The sequence below is a fragment of the Callithrix jacchus genome, chromosome 9 (genome assembly GCF_049354715.1).
Source record: "Callithrix jacchus isolate 240 chromosome 9, calJac240_pri, whole genome shotgun sequence".
In the NCBI taxonomy this organism is placed as follows: domain Eukaryota; kingdom Metazoa; phylum Chordata; class Mammalia; order Primates; family Cebidae; genus Callithrix; species Callithrix jacchus.
In genome coordinates this window covers 126,802,528-126,821,883 of record NC_133510.1, presented here as the reverse complement: position 1 = coordinate 126,821,883, position 19,356 = coordinate 126,802,528, and the positions used below count along the sequence as shown (strand labels likewise).

General features: G+C 46.0%; 2 protein-coding genes across 5 annotated transcripts in view; one reads left to right on the top strand and one right to left on the bottom strand.

The window, feature by feature from the left end:
• GTF2H3 (general transcription factor IIH subunit 3) overlaps positions 1 to 8,453 on the bottom strand; it is a 31,629-nt gene extending 23,176 nt beyond the window's left edge. For 2 of the 3 annotated variants that reach the window (XM_035258087.3, XM_002753142.6), the window contains exons 1-2: positions 8,308 to 8,453; positions 3,126 to 3,205 (exon numbers count right to left, since the gene is read on the bottom strand). Coding sequence is in view for 1 of the 3 variants with exons in the window: in XM_002753142.6 (XP_002753188.1) it covers positions 3,126 to 3,205; positions 8,308 to 8,320 (93 nt within the window). In the remaining 2 variants the exon portion in view is untranslated. Of the gene's footprint in view, positions 1 to 3,125; positions 3,207 to 8,307 lie in introns of those variants that run through there. The other variant, XM_078337641.1, reaches the window with a different exon arrangement.
• Positions 8,454 to 8,506: 53 nt separating this feature from the next.
• The window catches only part of EIF2B1 (eukaryotic translation initiation factor 2B subunit alpha), a 14,997-nt gene continuing 4,147 nt past the window's right edge, over positions 8,507 to 19,356 (top strand). For both annotated transcript variants that reach the window (XR_004729165.3, XM_002753141.7), the window contains exons 1-7: positions 8,507 to 8,637; positions 9,454 to 9,555; positions 11,526 to 11,662; positions 11,774 to 11,890; positions 14,393 to 14,505; positions 15,287 to 15,355; positions 17,333 to 17,408. Coding sequence is in view for 1 of the 2 variants with exons in the window: in XM_002753141.7 (XP_002753187.4) it covers positions 8,625 to 8,637; positions 9,454 to 9,555; positions 11,526 to 11,662; positions 11,774 to 11,890; positions 14,393 to 14,505; positions 15,287 to 15,355; positions 17,333 to 17,408 (627 nt within the window). In the remaining variant the exon portion in view is untranslated. The remainder of the gene's footprint in view (positions 8,638 to 9,453; positions 9,556 to 11,525; positions 11,663 to 11,773; positions 11,891 to 14,392; positions 14,506 to 15,286; positions 15,356 to 17,332; positions 17,409 to 19,356) is intronic.

The window sequence follows — 19,356 nt, the reverse complement described above, 5'->3', positions numbered from 1 at the left end:
AAAATTAGCCAGGTGTGGTGGCACACACCTATAATCCCAGCTGCTCAGAAGGCTGAGACAGAAGAATCACTTCAACCCTGAAGGTGAAGGCTGCAGTGAGCCAAGATCATGCCACTGCATTCCTGCCTGGGTGACAGAACAAGACTCTGTCCCCCCAAAAAAAAACAAAAACAGGCCAAAAAACCTCCCCACTATATACTGTTTGGTTCCATTTACATAAAAAAAATCTAGACTTTGGGAGGCCGAGGCGGGTGGATCACGAGGTCAAGAGATCGAGACCATCCTGGTCAACATGGTGAAACCCCGTCTCTACTCAAAATACAAAAAATTAGCTGGGCATGGTGGTGCATGCCTGTAGTCCCAGATACTCGGGAGGGTGAGGCAAAAGAATTGCCTGAACCCAGGAGGCGGAGGTTGCGGTGAGCCGAGATCGCGCCATTGCACTCCAGCCTGGGTAACAAGAGCGAAACTCCGTCTCAAAAAAAAAAAAAAAAATCTAGAAAATGCAAACTAATCTATAATAACAGAAAGAGATCAAGAGTTGCTTGGCAGTGAGGACAGGCAAAGAAAGTGTGGTAGAGAGTGGGACTAGATTACCAACAATCATGAAGAATCAGCCAGGTGTGGTGGCTCACTCCTCTAATCCCAACACTTTAGGAGGCCAAGGCAGGCAGATCATATGAGGCCAGGAGCTCGAGATGAGCCTGGCCAACATGGCAAAAACCCCGTCTCTACTAAAAACACAAACAATTAGCTGGGCGTGGTGGTGTGTGCCTGTAGTCCCAAGTACTTGGGAGGCTAAGGCATGAGAATCACTTGAAACTGGGAGGCAGAGGTGCAGTGAGCCAAGACTGCATCACTGCACTCCAGCCTGGGCGACAGAGCGAGACTCCATCTAAAAAAACAAAACAAACAAACATTAACTCAAAATATGACAAAGGCTGGGCATGGTGGTACATGTCTATCTTCCCAAGTCAGAAGGCTGAGGCAGGAGGATTTCTTGAGAACAGGAGATTGAGGCTGCAGCGAGCCATGATCACACCACTGTACTCCAGCCCAGGTGACAGACAGCTTGTCAATAAAATAAAAAATAAAAATAAAAAAATAGAGACAAATACCTCATATTCTCACTTATAAGTGGGAGCTAAAAAAATATGATTACATGGGGTAGAAAGTGGAATGATGACAGAGACTAGAAAGGATGAGTGGGGAGGGAACAGGAGAGGATGAAGACAAGTAGGTTACGGGGACGAACGCACAGTAAGACAGAGAAATAAATTCAGCCAGGCACGGTGGCTCACCCCGGTAATCCCAGCACTTTGGGAGGCGGAGGCAGGTGGATCACAAGGTCAGGAGTTGGGAGACCAGCCTGGCTAACATGGTGAAACCCCATGTCTACTAAAAAAAACAAAAATAGGCCGGGCGCGGTGACTCAAGCCTGTAATCCCAGCACTTTGGGAGGCCGAGGCGGGTGGATCACGAGGTCAACAGATTGAGACCATCCTGGTCAACATGGTGAAACCCTGTCTCTACTAAAAATTACAAAAAATTAGCTGGGCACGGTGGCGCATGCCTGTAATCCCAGCTACTCAGGAGGCTGAGGCAGGAGAATTGCCTGAACCCAGGGGGTGGAGGTTGCGGTGAGCCAAGATCGCGCCATTGCACTCCAGCCTGGGTAACAAGAGCGAAACTCCGTCTCAAAAAAAAAAAACAAAAATAAGCTGGTCATGGCTACTTGGGAGGCTGAGGCATGACAATCTCTTGAACCCGGGAAGTGGAAGTTGCAGTGAGCCGAGAACGCGCCATTGCACTCCAGCTCTAGGCAACAGAGCAAGACTCAGTCTCAGGAAAAAAAAAAAAAAATATATATATATATATATATTTATAGATAGATAGATATAGATATATATAGACACACATATGTAAATTCAATGTTTGATAGCACAATACGGTGACTGTGCTTAAAAATTATGTATTGCACCGGCATCGTGGCTCACCTCTGTAATCCCAACACTGTGGGGGGCTGAAGTGATGGGGTTACAGGATGATTCAGGAGGACTGCTTGAAGCCGAGAGTTCAAGACCAGCCTGGGCAACATGGTGAGAACCTGTTTCTTCTAAAAACACAAAAATTGACCAGGCATGGTGGTGTACACCTGTAATACTGGCTACTCAGTAGGCTGAGGCCAGAGAACTGCTTTAGCTCAGGAATCTGAAGCTGCAATGGGCTGTGGTGGCACCACTTCATTCCAGCCTGGGCAACAGAGCAAGACTCCTGTCTCAAAAAAGACAAAACAAGGAAAAATTATCAATATGTCAGCAACTTGGATGGATCTCAAGGGCATTATGCTGGATAAACAACAGCCATTCTCAAAGATTACCTACTGTATGATCTATAGACAAAACAGAATTACAGAAATGGAGACCCGATTGGTGTATTTGTGTTTGCTGGGGGTTGGAGATGGGGACTAGGAAGGTCTGTAACTAGAATGGGGCTCCTTTGTAGTAAGGCAACAGTTCCATATCCTGATGGTGGAGCTGGTGAACACACAGATCGATGAATGTGGTAAAACTGCACAGAACTACACACACAGAAAGACACACTCACACAAACACACACACACACAAGTGAGCGCATATAAAACCTGCAATCTAATTAAGTCTGTAGATTGCACTGATGGTTTCAATACTGTACTATAGTTATGGAAGAACTTGAGTGATAGGTCTCTGTACCTTTTCTGGTTTCCTATGTCTATATTACTTAAAAGTAAAATATTTCAAAATAGAAAGTATTTAAGACCACATATTGTATGGAATCAATACATGAAATGTCCAGAAAAGGGAATTTAGAGACAGAAGGCAGATGAGCGGTTGCCTGCAGCTTGGACACAGAAGCAGGGACTGACTGCAAACAGGCATGAGGGAGCGTTATCCAGTTAACTAAACATTCTAAAGCAGAAATGTGGGGCTGGGTATACAACTTTGCAAATTTACTTTAAAAAAATCACTAAATTGAACAGTAGCTGAATCTTATAGTATGTAAATTATACTTTAATAAAGCCATCTTTTAAAAAAGCAATATACTCAGTTAAACCAGAATTATCCAAAGGCCTCGAGCAGTCTTACCTGAGATTCCTTTAATGCTTGCTTTCCCCACCAAATTGGGTTTGCATCAACTACAATAACCAGAAGATTCCATTCATCTTCTGAAAACATTAACAAGAAATAAAATTTAAAATATTAGTTTCATAAAAATGCATCAAAGCTAACATTCCCAATTCATAAATTAAATCAAGAGGACCACTGTCTGCCTTTAAATGTTTATCACATTATGAGATTAACAGAAGACCCAGTTAAAGTTTTTTTTTGCTTGAAAACTTTATTAAAATAAGGAATAAACCTGAAAAAAGAGCAATGAGAATGCCTGCCCTTTGCACAAAATCAGCAAGAGAAAGGAAACAGGTAGAAAGTTTTAAAGCACACTGGGTCCTTAGCAAGCTCTTGACTACTTCCCGAACCACTGTATCTCTTATACACTAAATGTAAACTCTGTGAGGGCGGGAATTTTTGCCTCTTTTCTTCACTGCTTCTCCTCATTCTAGCACACTGCAGCTGCTCAATAAATATCTACCGAATGAGGGTCAGGCGTGGTGGCACAGGCCTGTAGTCCCAGCACTTTGGGAGGCCAAGACAGGCGGATGGCTTGAGCACACAAGTTCGAGACCAGCCTGGGCAATATGGCAAAACCCTTTCTCTACTAAAAATACAAAAATTAGGGCCGGGTGCAGGGGTTCATGCCTGTAATCCCAGCACTTTGAGAGGCCGAGGCGGGGAAATCACTTGAGGTCAGGAGTTCCAGACCAGCTTGGCCAACATAGTGAAACCCCGTCTCTACTAAAAATACAAAAAAAAAATTTAGCTGGGTGTGGTGGTACACGCCTGTAATCCCAGCTACTTGGGAGGCTGAGGTAGGAAAATCGCTTGAAGCTGGGAGACCGATGTTGCAGTGAGCTGAGATTGTACTCTGCATTCCAGCCTGGGTGACAGAGCAAGACTCTATCTCGGGGGAGGAGGGGAGTTAGCTGGGCGTGGCGACACATGCCTGTAGTCCCAGCTATTCAGGAGGCTGAGGTGGGAGGATCGTTTGAGACCAGGAAGTTGAGGCTCCAGTGAGCCATGTTCCTGCCAATGCACTCCAGCCTGGGAGACAGAATGAGACCTGGTCAGAAAAACAAAACAAAACACCACTTACTGCATTTTGAATGCCTGGTCAAGGACAGAAGGCACCGGTTAACCAGTAGTAGGAATCCCAGTGGTAGAATTTCAGGCACAAAAAATTAAAAGGAGGCTTGCTTAGGTGTCAGTATGGCCCATACTCATAAAATCATGTAGCAGCAAGGCCAATTATAATTAAGTGACTGTTTAAAAGGTAAAAAAAACAGGCTGGGCATGGTGGCTTATGCCTGTCATCCCAGCACTTTGGGAGGCTGAGGTGGGCAAATCACCTGAGGTCAGGCGTTTGACCAGCCTGGCTAACATGTCGAAACCCTGTCTCTACTAAAAATACAAAAAAAATTAGCCCAGTGTGGTGGTGCATGCCTGTAATTCTAGCTACTCAGGAGGATGAGGCAGGAGAATCAACTGAACCTGGGAGGCAGAGGTTGCAGTGAGCTGAGATTGTGCCGCTGCACTTCAGCCTTGGTGACAGAGCAGGACATTTTTTTTTACTCTTCAAAAAAAAAAAAAAAAAAGAGAGGGGAAAGCAATTCCTATGTAAAGATTTTACTGTGAAAAGGAATTCTATTCTCCAAACTAAACAGGCTACCATAACACATTAATCGTTCGTTTGGATTTTTGTTTTCTGATTTTTGTTAAGAGATGGGGTCTCGATAAATTGCCTAGGCTGGTCTTGAAATCCTGGGCTTGTGGCCCTCCCTCATCGGCCTCCCCAGTAGTGAGGACTACACGCACACGCCACCCCAAACACATTAATCCTTCAACAAACTTTTACACTACCGGTGTTAGGTCTTGGGGATACTGAGTCCAAGCCCTCAAAGAGCCTATACTCTAATTGAGGTGACAGACAGACATACAAACCTATTAAGTACACACCGTTAGAAAAGCCCAGGATGCTCATTTATTTATTTCTGTATTTTTAAACAATTTTTTGAGACAAGGTCTCTCTCTGTCACTCAGGTTTGAGTGCAGTGGCACGAATATAGCTCACTGCAGCCTCAACCTCCTGGGCTCAATCGCCCGCATAGCTGGGACCACAGGCATGCACCATCACACCCAGCTAATTTTTAAATTTTCTGTAGAGAAAGGTCTTACTTTGTTGCCTATGCTGGTCTTAAACTGCTGGGCTCAAGCGATCCTCCCACCCCGGCCTCCTGAAGTGTTGGGATTACAGGCATGAGCCACTGTCCCGGCTCCAGGATGCTCATTTAATAGCAAAGAGCGGCAATGCCTTTCCTGGCTCCATATCTTCCTTCCTGCAGTCCTGTCTCCTACATTAGGAAAATCTCCACCCATCTTTGATTTCTGCATATTCAAATCCCAATTATTCTTCAAGGCCCCAAACTAATGCAAACTCTTTCTTCCAGCAGGTCATGGCTCCCCTATCTCAGAGGAGCAGGAATGCCAGCCTCCTCTGCACCAAGCACTGGAATCTGTAATCCCCAAATCCCATTCCATCCCGACAACCATCCAGCAAGGGACGTTTTACCGCCATCAATTATAAGATGACCCCTACTCCTTGTTTTTAACATTTAATAGTTGTTGACATCTGAATGGCGTCCTTATCATTAAGATTGGTGGCACTGTTTCTTTCTTAGTGGTGAATTAAATCAGGGCACATCTCATAATCAATATTATTTTAGATTAGCTGGAATATGATGCATGGTATTCCCATTTTGTAAATGAAAGTAACTTTTCCTAAGTCACATATGGTCTCCTGGCAAGTGACAAGGCCAAAGCCGTGTTCTAAAGATAGGTCTGCTTGATTCTAAAGACTGTGGCTCTTCCCTGCTCCACTGTCCACCTCTGACCAGCACCAGCTCTAACTGACCCTCTTCTAATGACACTCAGCACTTACTATTTCATTTTACAGTTAGCTGTGTTTCTGATCTCTCTTCCCAGTCCTGCCCACTTAGAGGGTGGACTTCTTAAAGAATAATGGATTTTACTAATCTTAGGATAAAATAACGTATGGAAATCAGGACTAGCGGCGTGGCTCACACCTGTAATCCCAACACTTTGGGAGGTCAAGGCAGGAGGATCACTTCAGCCCAGGAGTTAGAGACCAGCCTGGGCAACATAGTGAGTCCTCATCTCTATTATTTTAAATAGAAAAGCAAAACAAAAAAAATGTCTAAGTCACAATGAAGTGCCTAGGACAGAAGCACTTAATATAGCTGTGTCTGCTAGACAGAAAAAGTGTTGCCTGTAAAGAAAGGTGTGCATCTATACACATGCAATGTCCCTGTGAATTTCCTTCTTTAGTTCACTACCTTATTTGCAGACAGGGGCGATGTCAGGCCTGCCTCCCTCACAGGGTTGTGGTATGGTTTCACATCAATTTAGAGAGGATGGACAATTATTACAGTTCCTTTTTTTTTTTTTTTTTGAGATGGAGTCTCACTCTATTGCCCAGGCTGGAGTGCAATGGCGTGATCTCGGCTCACTGCAACCTCCACCTCCTGGATTCAAGCGATTCTCTTGCCTCAACCTCCCAAGTAGCTGGGATTACAGACATATGTCACCATGCCCAGCTATTTTTTGTATTTTTAGTAGAGACAGGGCTGGTCTCGATCTCTTGACGTCACGATCCACCCACCTCAGCCTCCCAAAGTGCTGGGACTACAGGTGTAAGCCACCACACCCAGCCTATTACAGTTCCTGAAAGGATTTCCCATCTCTATTCTTGCTCCCCACAGTCCAATTTCCACACAACAGCCAAAGTGATCTTTTAAATTGCAAATCAGATCATAATACTTCCTGGCTTCAAACTCTACAATGTCTTTGTATGGCACCTAAAAATAAGGTCTATCAGGGCCAATAAGGCCCTGTATGACTGAAACTGACTGATTCTCTGATCTTATCCCTCTACCCTCCTTTTTCTTTAAGGCATCAGGCTCTATATGTGGTAGTTTAATGCACAAATGAGTCTCCCCACCATCCTCTACCCAGAAGGTCTTCATTTCTCTCTTCTCAGTGTAACTCGGTGGCTCAATCTGCCACAGGATCTTTGCACTTAAAGTGCACTTCCCCCAGAACTTCGCAGAATCATTCAAGTCGGTTTCAATATCCTTCTCTTTTCCTAGACCTCTATCTAAAACAGCTCCTCCCTGATCCTACTCACAATGTACTATTCTAACTAGGACCATACTATTACATCACCTTCATAGCTCGTCATCCTTTGAAAAATATATTTTTTAATTATTATTTTTTTGAGACGTAGTCGTGCTCTATCGCCAGGCTGGAGTGCAGTGACGCGATCCCGGCTCACTGCAACTTCCGTTTTCCGGTTTCAAGCAATTCTTCTGCCTCAGCCTCCCAAGTAGCTGGGACTACAGGCAGGGACCACCACGCCCGGCTAATTAATTTTTTGTACTTTTAGTAGAGATGGGGTTTCACCATGCTGGCCAGGATGGTTTCGATCTCTTGACCTCGTGATCCGCCCTCCTCGGCCTCCCAAAGTGCTGGGATTACAGGCGTGAGCCACCGCGCCCGGCCTTTTAAAATTTTTTTATTGCCGAGGTCGTGCCCTGTCGCCCAGACTGGGTATCGTGGTGCGATCATAGCTCACTGAAGCCTTGAAATCCTGGGCTCAAGTGATTCTACCGCCTCAGCCTCCCGGGGAGTAGCTAGTACCAGAGACACGCGCCACCACACCCGGCTAATTATTATTATTATTATTATTATTATTAGAGATGGAGTCTGGCTGTGCTGCCCAGGCTGGTCTTGAACTCTCTGGTTCAAGTGATTCTCTTGCCTCGGCCTCCCAAAGTGTTGGGATTACAGGCCTAATCCACCGCGCCCGGCTGAAATTATTTTCGTCTGTCTCACCTACTAGATTAACCTCCACGAGGGCCCCTGTCTGTCACGATCTCTGCTCCAATGCAAAAAATAACGCCTGCACACAGGAGGCGATCCAAAAATATTTACTGAATGAATGAATGCCTTGGCTACTCCTCTAAACACCAAACGGGTTCTACCCAGCCCAAAAGACACACTCCATTTGGCGGGTGGTAGCCGAACAGAGCCCGCCGAGCCCCGGGGTCGAAGTCCTGCCCTGCAGGGTGCTCACCATCTGACCCCATGGCTGCCCCAGCACCTCAGCGCCGAGCAAGCGGTGATCAGTCAGGTGAGTGTCTCAGATTCTGCGCAGCCCAAGATCTGGCGCCGCGGAGTGACTCGCCGGGTGTTTTAACCCGGCCCAGCCCGCTAAGCACCGGAAGTGGAATACAGAGGTGCGCCGGAAGAAGGTATAGAAGTGCGCCGGAAGTGGGGTGGGGAGGTGTGCCGTGCGCTGTCAGACTGGCTCGCAGGCGGCGCGGCCAGCGGACCCGTTTAAGACTGCGCGGGTGTCTCGTGTCCCCTGGGGCTCCGCAGCAGAAGAACACCATGGACAACATGGGTAAATCAGGATAGGACAGCGCTGCAGAGCCATTCAGGGGTCCCCCCAACCTCTCACGCCCAGGCTGAGCTCCCGGAGAGATTACTTTCGAATTTCAGGCTGCTCAGCTGGATGTGTTTCCTCGAGTCACGACTAAATTCCCCCGCTGCTCTTGTTTTCAGGGTTGTGCCCTGACAGTATCTGCAGACCCCTCCCATACATACGATGCTTCCCAGTGGCCGTCTCCAGAAGGCCCTTCACAGTTTTGAAGTAGGAGTAAGACTCCTTGCCCTATTGGATCTGTTACTAAAATGAGAATGAATAAGGCATATTTGATGTGCTCCTCTAGTATGGCTATTCAGGTGTTTTATTAAGTGAAAAACAAGGGCAAACTAATATACCTTTCCTGGAAAGAAACAAAGGGGAGTGGGTGGAGCTCCATATATAATATTTGTACATGTATATGTCCGTGAATAAACTTGTATTAGCGTAGACTGTCTGGAGGGCCGCAGGAGAAATTGGTAAGGGGGTTGACTCTGGGATCCTCTCAGATCTTAGGGCCAAGGATGGAAGAGAGGATGACTTTTCATCATCATTTACTCGGGCTTAATTTTTAGACCTTGCACACCAGTAGCTTTTTCAAAATAAGGAGATCTTGCAAACAGTAAAGTGGTGTTTTCTCTATTCCCATCAATTTTTATTGTTCTCTGAAACCAAATACCCTAAAAAGTATTTTTTAAATTATTTTGCTTCTTAAAGCCAACAGTAATTAACAAGCTCTCTTGCCTTACATGTTGCTAAATGAATTAGATGAGTCACTTTTTTCACTTTTTCCAGAGTTAATTGAATACTTTAAGTCTCAGATGAAAGAAGATCCTGACATGGCCTCAGCAGTGGCTGCCATCCGGACGTTGCTGGAGTTCTTGAAGAGAGATAAAGGTACAGAAGTTCATCTGTGCACACTCTGGGACTTAGGAAAGGCTGTTTTTGTTTTTTTTTTAAGAGACAGAGTCTTACTCTGTCACCCAGGCTGGAGTGCAGTGGCATAATCTCAGCTCACTGCAACCTTTGCCTCCTGTGTTCAAGCGATTCTCCTGCCTCAGCCTTGAGTAGCTGGGATTACAGGTACGCCCTGCCACACCATGCTAATTTTTTTTGTGTTTTAATAGAGATGGGGTTTCACCGTGTTGCCCAGGCTGGTCTTGAACTCCTGAGCTCAGGCAGTCCACCTGCCTTGGCCTCCCAAAGTGCTAGGATTACAGGCTTGAGCCAATACACCCAGCCTTTTTTTTTTTTGAGACTGAGTTTTGCTCTTGTCTCCCAGGCTGGAGTGCAATGGCGCCATCTCAGCTCCCTGCAACCTCTGCCTCTTGAGTTCAAGTGATTCTCCTGCCTCAGCCTTTTGAGTAGCTGGGATTACAGGCATGCACCACCACGCCTGGCTAATTTTTATATTTTTAGTAGAGATGGAGTTTTAACATGTTGGCCACACTGGTCCTAAACTCCTGACCTCAGGTAATCCGCCCACCTTGGCCTCCCAAAGTGCTGGGATTACAGGCGTTAGTGTGCCACTGTGCCTGGCCAGTAAAGTCTTCTAATGACTCTTAGAAATGAAGAAAGTGAGCATGTTTGTCTGCACGAAGTAATACAGTTCCAAGCTCAGCTTCTGCCTCCATTTCAGACCTTTCAATTGGAGAGAGCCCTTACGTTACCAAAAGGATCCCTTTCAAAAGTGAAATATACTTTGAATCAAGGGTGATTATTTTATATCGTGTTAACCATGATGCTTAAATTACAGCAGCAGTTCAGCTTTGTAAGTGTTTATTAGACTTCCACCTTGTGCCAGATTCTGTACAGATGCTACAGGGAATGTTCCAGAATAAATTCTCGTATTAGTATTATTTATGGTGATGTCTTAATTCAGCATCCTAAATGTAAGCATCTGGGTATAGCATGAAATCTTGTATAAGCAAAATAATAAGGCCTTAAATCTGAAAGGCTGGCCTAGAGATACCCATCTCTAAGGCAACCTCCAGTGTCTTCCCATTGTTCTTAAAATGACCTCCAGACAACCTTAGCCTCACCCATACCACCTTGCAGACCTCATCTGCCACTGCTACTTACTGTCTTTCTATGGCGTACTTCACTAAACTGTGCTTCAGCCCTCCTGGCCTCTGTTTCTCATGCCAAGTTTGTTCCTGTCTGGGGGCCTTTGCATTGGTACTTTGTATGCCTGGAACCTTTCCCACTGGAAATGTGGCTGGATGCTTTCTTACTCAAGTCCCAGTTTTAGGACCCCATTCCAACAGGCCATTCCTGTTAACTAGACTTGCTCATCATTCTGCTTTTTTCTTTCCTCGTTACAAATGTCTATAATTCACTTGTTTCTTTGCTTTTATTGTTTGTTTTTGTTTTTTGAGACTAGGTCTCATTCTGTTGCCCAGGCTGGAGTGAAGTGGCACCACCATAGATCACTGCAGCTTCAGATTCCTAGGCTCAAGCTATCCTCCTGCCTCAGCCTGCCACACCCACCCCCATACCTGGCCGATTTATAAAATTTTTGTAGAAACAAGCTCTCACTATGTTGCCAAGGCTAGTCTTGAACACTTGGCCTCAAGCAATCCTCCTGCTTCAGCCTCCTAAAGGCTGAGGATTACAGGTGTGAGCCACTGCACCTGGCTTGATTTCTACGTGTGCTTGTTTACTGTCCACTTCCTCTATTAGAATAAAAACTCCAACAGAGCAGAACCCTGCCTGTCTTGCTCACTGATGTATCCTTAGCATCTAGAACAGTGCCTGGTATATAGTATGTACCCAGCAAATATTCACTGAGTGAATGAATGAGTTGCAGACCCAGTTTGGGCTGTGGTCCTGAACATGAACATCACATTCCTTGTTGATCATTCCAGGGGAGACAATCCAGGGCCTGAGGGCGAATCTTACCAGTGCCATAGAAACCCTGTGTGGTGTGGACTCCTCCGTGGCAGTGTCTTCTGGCGGGGAGCTCTTCCTTCGCTTCATCAGCCTTACCTCCCTGGAATACTCCGTAAGCCCCTGTTCTCCCTGGGGTTACCTTTCTACTTCTCTGTTTACTGACAGACATTCTCAGCATTACCTGGGTCTTCCCTGCCCCCTCAGTGTGCTCTTTTCTTCCTAGGATTACTCCAAATGTAAAAAGATCATGATTGAGCGGGGAGAACTTTTTCTCAGGAGAATATCACTGTCAAGAAACAAAATTGCAGATCTGTGCCACACTTTCATCAAAGACGGGGCGGTGAGTGGATAACCATCGTGCGTGGTAATGAGGAGCAAGGGCTTTGAGCCACACTGCCTGGGGTGAAATCCTGGCTCTGCCACTCACTTGCTGTGTAGCCTTGGACGAGTTACTTAACCTCTCTGCACAGTTTTCTTCTGTGAAATAAGGGTGACCGTAGTACCTACCTCCCAGGGTTGTTGTCAGAATTAAATGAGGCAGGACGTGTAAGGGGCAAGGGGTGTGAGGGCTTGGTACTGTGCCTGGCACATAGTAAGGGCTGCGTGAATGTAGATCTCGTTATTAGAAGACGGTTGTCATTGTAAACAGGCAGAGAGGGACAGTGGGACAGCATGTGTGATTCTTGATTTAATACAGTGTTTTACCAAAGAAGTAGTTTTATGATTGTCTGTGTAGTAAATCTGAAATCAACACAGAACAGCTCTTGTCACTGGTCAACACTGAGGACTTTCTTAGTGAAGGTTAGCAATAGGGGGAGATTGAGGGAGATTTATCTTTTTACCTTCATTTTAGATGCTATTACAGAGATGTGAAGCTGCCAGACAGGAGGTACGAGCTGAGCCAGTCTCCCAGCACAGGGGTGATCGGACTTTCATATGCGCCTCCCGCCAGCACACTTCCTTTTGCCACCTAGGCCTCCCCGACCATAAAATCATTTACTTGCATCTTGACTCTTAAATTTTGTCCTTCATTTTATTGGCCCCTTCCCATCCTTTGAAGTATGCTATTAAAGGCATAATAGGTGTGAGTGAAACTTGTACAAAAGCCAGTTGCAAACAAAGCCTCTTTTGGGCAAGTGGAGGCAAGGTCGTGATTGCTGCTTGCTGGGGCCTTCTCCTTCCACAGACCTGCTGTGGCGTCAGAATTGTGTGGATTTTCGTTTGCTCTAGTGTAGTGTGTGTGGTATGTGTGTTCTTTACCTACAGTTGCCTACTCGGGACTGATTTAGACAATTTACAGCAGAGCTGCTCAGATTTGAACATGCAGAGGAATTGGTTGGGGTCTTATTAAATGCAGATTTGGATTCACTGTATCTGGGCCTCAGCCCAGAAGGAAGCTAGAGAGCTGGGTCTGCCATCTTGTCTTACTCCACCTTCCACAATCTTCCTTAGAAAGGAGGTCATGGAGGCTGGGCATGGTTGCTCATGCCTGTAATTCCAGCATTTTGGAAAGCCAAGATGGGCGGATTGCTTGAGTCCAGGAGTTCAAGACCAGCCTGTGCAACATGGCGAAACCCCATCTCTACTAAAAATATAAACAATTAGCCAGGAATGGTGGTGTGCTCCTGTGGTCCCAGCTACTTCGGAGGCTGAGCTGGGAGAATCACCTGTACCTGGGAAGTTGAGACTGCAGTGAGCTGACATCATACCAGCGCACTCCAGCCTGGGCTACTGGAGTGAGATCCTATCTCACCAAAAAAAAAAAAAAGAGGTTATGGGTCCACTGTGGTGGCTTATGTCTGTAATCCCAGCCGGAGGTTCGCTTGAGGCCAGGAATTCAGCACTAGCCTGAGCAACATGTAGAGGCCCTGTCTCTACAAAAAATAAAATAAATTAGCTAGTCATAGTGGAAAAAAGAAAAGAGGTTATGTGTAAGTGTCTACGTGTTGCATCCACCCCACAGATAGGTGTGTTTACCCCAAGCCGTGTTTATCAATTCAAATAAATTAGCCGTCATTTCAAAATTGGATTTTTGGCCCCTCTAAGCAAAACCATCACCTGGTCTAGCGGTTGTGGGACCACATGACACAACAGCTGGAGCTGAGGAGTCCTGGGTCTCTGTAGCCTTTTCTTTTTGAGACAGGGTCTCTGTTGTCCAGACTGGAGTGCACTGGCACAATTACAGCTCACTGCAGACTCAACGTCCCAGGCTTGAGTGGTCCTCCCAGCTCAGCCTCCCAAATAGCTGGGACTATAGGCACGTGCCACTGCATCCAGCTAATTTTTGTTATTTTTTGTAGAGATTCCATCTTGTCAAGTTGCCCTTGGCAAGGGCAAGGCAAGTTGACTGGTTTTGAACTCCTGGGCTCAAGCAATCCTCCCACCTTGGCCTCCCAAAATGCTGAGATTACAGGTGTGAGCCACCACATCCAGCCTTCCGTAGCCTTTTCACTTTGCTGCTGGCCCCACCCAACCTACTGCAGTGACTTCTGCTACCTACCTGGTCCCTGTAGGCCTGCGTGTGCAAACCATGTCTTAGAAATAGGCAAACCAACCCAAGGGAACCTCATGGAGCCTTCGGCTATCCAGGCTCTTGTATCCCATGGGTAACACTGCTTGGGAGTTCCATTTCTACACCTGCTATGGGATGTGAGACCTGGCAGAAATGGTTTCAGCTTGCAAATGGGATGGAAACTCTACTGTCAGGTCTCCTTTTTGATTGTGGTTGATTTGTGAGAGAGTGTACGGAGATGCCTGGGGTGTCAGGAACGCGCCGCAGTGCAGAGGGTGTGGGTGAACACCAAGGAGCCTGCCCCTTTGACAAAGCTTTCTCGGTCCACAGAGAATATTGACTCACGCCTACTCCAGAGTGGTCCTGAGAGTCCTGGAAGCAGCCGTGGCAGCCAAGAAGCGATTCAGTGTATATGTCACAGAGTCCCAGCCTGATTTGTCAGGGCAAGTACCTTTCTTTTCAGTTATGTGCCCAGCCATCATTTTACAGAGCAAACTGCAGATTAAAGTACAACAGGAACAGAGCAGAATGTGCCCCCAACTTGCCAGCAGTCAGCATTGCCTTTGGTTTCCTGCCTCTGGAAGAAAAATCGCTGAATTTGCAGCAGGTCCCAGTACAGGATCTAGGAGTTTCACTTAAGTAGTTAAATCCATGGAAGAGCCGAGATTGTATTGATGATTTTTTTTTTTTTTTTTTGAGATGGAGTTTCACTCTTGTTACCCAGACTGGAGTGCAATGGCGCAATCTCGGCTCACTGCAACCTCCGCCTCCTGGGTTCAGGCAATTTTCCTGCCTCAGCCTCCTGAGTAGCTGGGACTACAGGCACGCGCCACCATGCCCAGCTAATTTTTTGTATTTTTAGTAGAGATGGGGCTTCACCATGTTGACCAGGATGGTCTTGATCTCTTGACCTCGTGATCCACCTGCCTTGGCCTCCCAAAGTGTTGGGATTACAGGCTTGAGCTACTGCGCCCAGCGGATGAAAAATTTTTATCAAGGAATAGGACTCATGTCTCTATCTCTCTAGATGATAATAAAAGCAAAACTTCCTAAAGAACCCAAATTCTTTCCTTAGTCCAAAGTCTTGGGATCTGCCCCTTAACGCATTGGTATTAATGTGAGTTTCAAGCAAACATCCACTGTCCACATTAAGTGACTCATCATCATACATCACTGTGGGACTGTCTTATACTCTTTCTAACGTTCTCAAAATGTCATCTTCAGTAAGAAAATGGCCAAAGCCCTCTGCCACCTCAACGTCCCTGTCACTGTGGTGCTGGATGCTGCTGTCGGGTGAGTGCCCATCTTCCCCAGCCATAATCAACCTTCCCCACCCCACACTGGCTCACAGCAGGGTTTTCAGATTGAAAGTTGGAGTCCCATTCATAAAACCACACCAGGTAGCATCCTGCTTCTTAATTAATAGCTGCCCTAAACGAGCAAGCTTGTTAGGAGGTTATGATCGCATACACAGAAGACAGAGCTAGCTGTAGGATGTTGGAGACAGTGGGAATTGTGTCTATAGCTTTATGGCTATAAGGGTGTTTTTGTTTGTTTGTTTGTGACAGTTTTGCTCTGTTGCCCAGGCTGGAGTGCAGTGGTGTGATCTTGGCTCACTGCAGCCTCTGCCTTCCAGGTTCAAGTGATTCTTCTGCTTCAGCCTCCCGAGTAGCTGGGATTACACACCACCATGCCTGGCTAATTTTTTTGTATTTTTAGTAGAGGTGGGGTTTCACCATGTTGGCCAGGCTGGTCTTGAACTCCTGACCTCAGCTGATCTGCCCGCCTCAGCCTGCCAAAGTATTGGGATTACAGGCATGAGCCATCACGCCTGGCCAGTGTGAGTGCATTTTAAGAGCAAAGTACAAAGGTCAGTTAGGATCCGCAGAGGATCATCACGGCCCTCTATTTCTCTGAGGACCTGACTGTCCTCGGTGGCATGCTGGGATGCTTTGTCTCACCTAGAAGATGCAACTTCTGTCCCAACCAAGGTCACGTGTTCCTGGGTTTGTCAGTGTATTTCACAAGAGAAAACAAGGGTCCTGATCTCTTGGAATGAAAACAAGATAGATGTTTAAGGAAATTAGGAATGTGTTCAAAAGTAAGCATTTCAAGGAATTCTACTAATTGCTCATTTTAAAAAGTAAATCGGCCTTCATCCTACCAGAAAGATTCTTAAGGCTGGGCACAGTGGCTCATACCTGAGGCAGGTGGATTGCCAGAGTCCAGGAGTTAGAGACCAGCCTGGGCAATATGGCAAAACCCCATCTCTACAAAAAAATTTCAAAATTAGCTGGGCATGGTGGTGAGTGCCTCTGGTCCCAGCTACCTGGGAGGCTGAAATGGGAGGATCACTTGAGCCCAGGAGGTAGGTTTGGGCTGAGATCATGCTGCTGCACTCTAGCCTGGGCAAAGAGTGAGACCCTGTCTCAAAAAAAAAAAAAAGGAAAGATTTTAAAATTGTGTAACACTTTCGTCCAATTTCAGATCACATCAAATTTTTTAAATTTTGTTTGGGGCTGGGCACAGTGGCTCACACCTGTAATCCCAGCACTTTGGGAAGCCCAGGTGAGTGGATCATGAGGTCAGGAGCTTGAGATCAGCCTGGCCAACATGGTGAAACCTGTCTCTACTAAAAATACAAAAAAATTAGCCATGCATGAAGGCACACGCCTATAATCCCAGCTACTCAGGGGGCTGAGGCAAGAGAATCGCTTGAACAGGAGGCGGAGGTTGCAGTGAGCCGAGGTCGTGCCATTGTACTCCAACCTGGGCAACAGAGCAAGACTCCGTCTTGAGAAAAAAATGTGTTTGGCTTGTACTGAAGTAGAACAGAAAGTAGGGGACAGCACACTTGGAAGGATGACTGCTGTGTCAGGACATTCGTGCTTCAGTTACACACATGAACGTGTGTACGCGCCGGGCAGCAGTGTGAAGTCTGTGTCTCATTGTAGGGTCAAAAAAATGCCCCTGGTAACAATGCCAGGGGTTGATCATCCCGTGTTAAGTGCTCTTTAAAAAACAGGTGCTGGGCACGGTGGCTCACGCCTGTAATCCCAGCACTTTGGGAGGCCAAGGTGGGTGGATCACTTGAGGTCAGGATTCGAAACCAGCCTGTCCAACATGGTGAAACCCAGGCTTAAAAAAAAAAAGCACGTAGTTATGGAGGAAATTACCTTGATAGAAATGGAATATTGACCTTTCCAGATGACGATGCTACTCACTAGTGCCGAGACAATAAAGCATGAAAAGCTTTTTTTTCTCCCTTAGCTACATCATGGAGAAGGCAGATCTTGTCATAGTTGGTGCTGAAGGAGTCGTTGAAAACGGAGGAATTATTAACAAGGTAAGAGCGTCAGTTCTCCCTAGTTCCCTACTCAAGGCTTGACGGTGTCTTGCTGACTGAGGACCCACGGCAGTGTTGTTCCTTCAGGACTTCATCAGAGCACTGAGTTGTTGCCCAGTTCCCATAAGCCATTGCAGTGGTCAGTCCAATTTTGGTCAGATTTTTCTTTTTTTTAGATTGATCTACATAAATGAAGACAATGTGATTTAGTCAGGTGTGATGGCTCATACCTGTTAATCCCAGCAATCTGAGAGGCCACGGTGGGAAGATAACTTGAGGCTTTGAGTTCAAGAGCAGCCTAGGCAACATAGTGAAACCCTGTCTACAAAAAATTAGAAAAATTAGCTGGACATGGTAGTGCTTGCCTGTAGTTCCAGCTGCTCAGGAAGCCGAGGCAGGAGAATCACTTGAGCCCAGGAATTTGAGGTCGCAGCGTTATGATCACACTGCTGCACTCCAGCCTGGACGATGGTGAGACGTGTCTCAGAAAAAAAAAGCTTTATTCGTATTTACACAGAATGGGTTTGAATTGGAATTGGGTTTGTCTGTTTCTTGTTCACATTTGTTATCCTTTATGTGTATGTATATTTATGTTTGCACATGTGTACACAGAACAGATACACGAGTGTTTTACATTTAAAACATTCATATGTAAAGTATATATAAATATATGTAAATATAATATATAACATATATTTTTATTTGTTTATTTATTTATTTGAGACGGAGTTTCACTCTTGTTACCCAGGCTGGAGTGCAATGGCACGATCTCGGCTCACCGCAACCTCCGTCTCCTGGATATTTATTTTTATTATATATTTTTTCAGACAGAGTCCTGCACTGTCACCCAGCCTGAAGTACACTGGCACGACCTCTGCTCACTGCAATCTTCACCTCCAGGGTTCAAGTTATTTTCCTACCTCAGCTCCCAAATAACTGGGATTATAGGCATCCACCACCATGCCCAGCTAATGTTTTGTACTTTTAGTAGGGATGGGATTTCACTATGTTGGCCAGGCTGGTCTTGAACTCCTAACCTCATGATCTGCCTACCTCAGCCTCCCAAAGTGCTGGGATTACAGGTGTGAAGCACCATGCCCGGCCAATACATATATTTATAAATAGAGACAAGTTCACTCTGTTGCCCAGGCTAGAGTGCAGTGTAGTGTAGTAGAGTGGTGATAGCTGACTGTAGTCTTGAACTCCTAGCCTGAAGCAATCCTTGCACTTCCCACAGTGCTAGGATTACAGGCGTAAGCCACCATGGCCAGCCCGTCATTTGTTTTCATTGTAATTGAGCACACGACCTCAATATTTGATTACAATTTCTTTAACCATTGTTTAATTTAGATAGGTTTCATGAAAGCTTTTTTTAGTTAAAACATATATAACAAGGCATGGTGGCTTACGCCTGTAATCCCAGCACTTTGGGAGGCTGAGGCAGGTGGATCACCTGAGATCAGAAGTTTGAGACCAGCCTGGCCAACAAGGTGAAACCCTGTCTACTAAAAATACAAAAAAAAATGCCGGGTGCAGTGACTCACGCTTGTAATCACAGCACTTTGGGAGGCCGAGGCAGGCAGATCACAAGGTCAAGAGATTGAGACCATCCTGGCCAATATGGTGAAATCCCATCTCTATTAAAAATACAAAAAATATTAGCCGGGCGTAGTGGCACACACCTGTAGATCCATCTAGTCAGGAGGCTGAGACAGAAGAATCACTTGAACCCAGGAGGCAAAGGTTGCAGTGAGTGGAGATCACGCCACTGCACTCCAGTCTGGCAACAGAGTGTGAGACTCTGTCTCAAAAAAAAAGCAAAAAAAAACCCAAAAAATTACCGGGCATGATGGTGAGCACCTGTAATCCCAACTACTTGGGAGGCTGAGGCAGGAGAACCACTTGAACCTTGGAGGCAGAGGTCTGCAAGCAGAGTCTTGAGTCACAT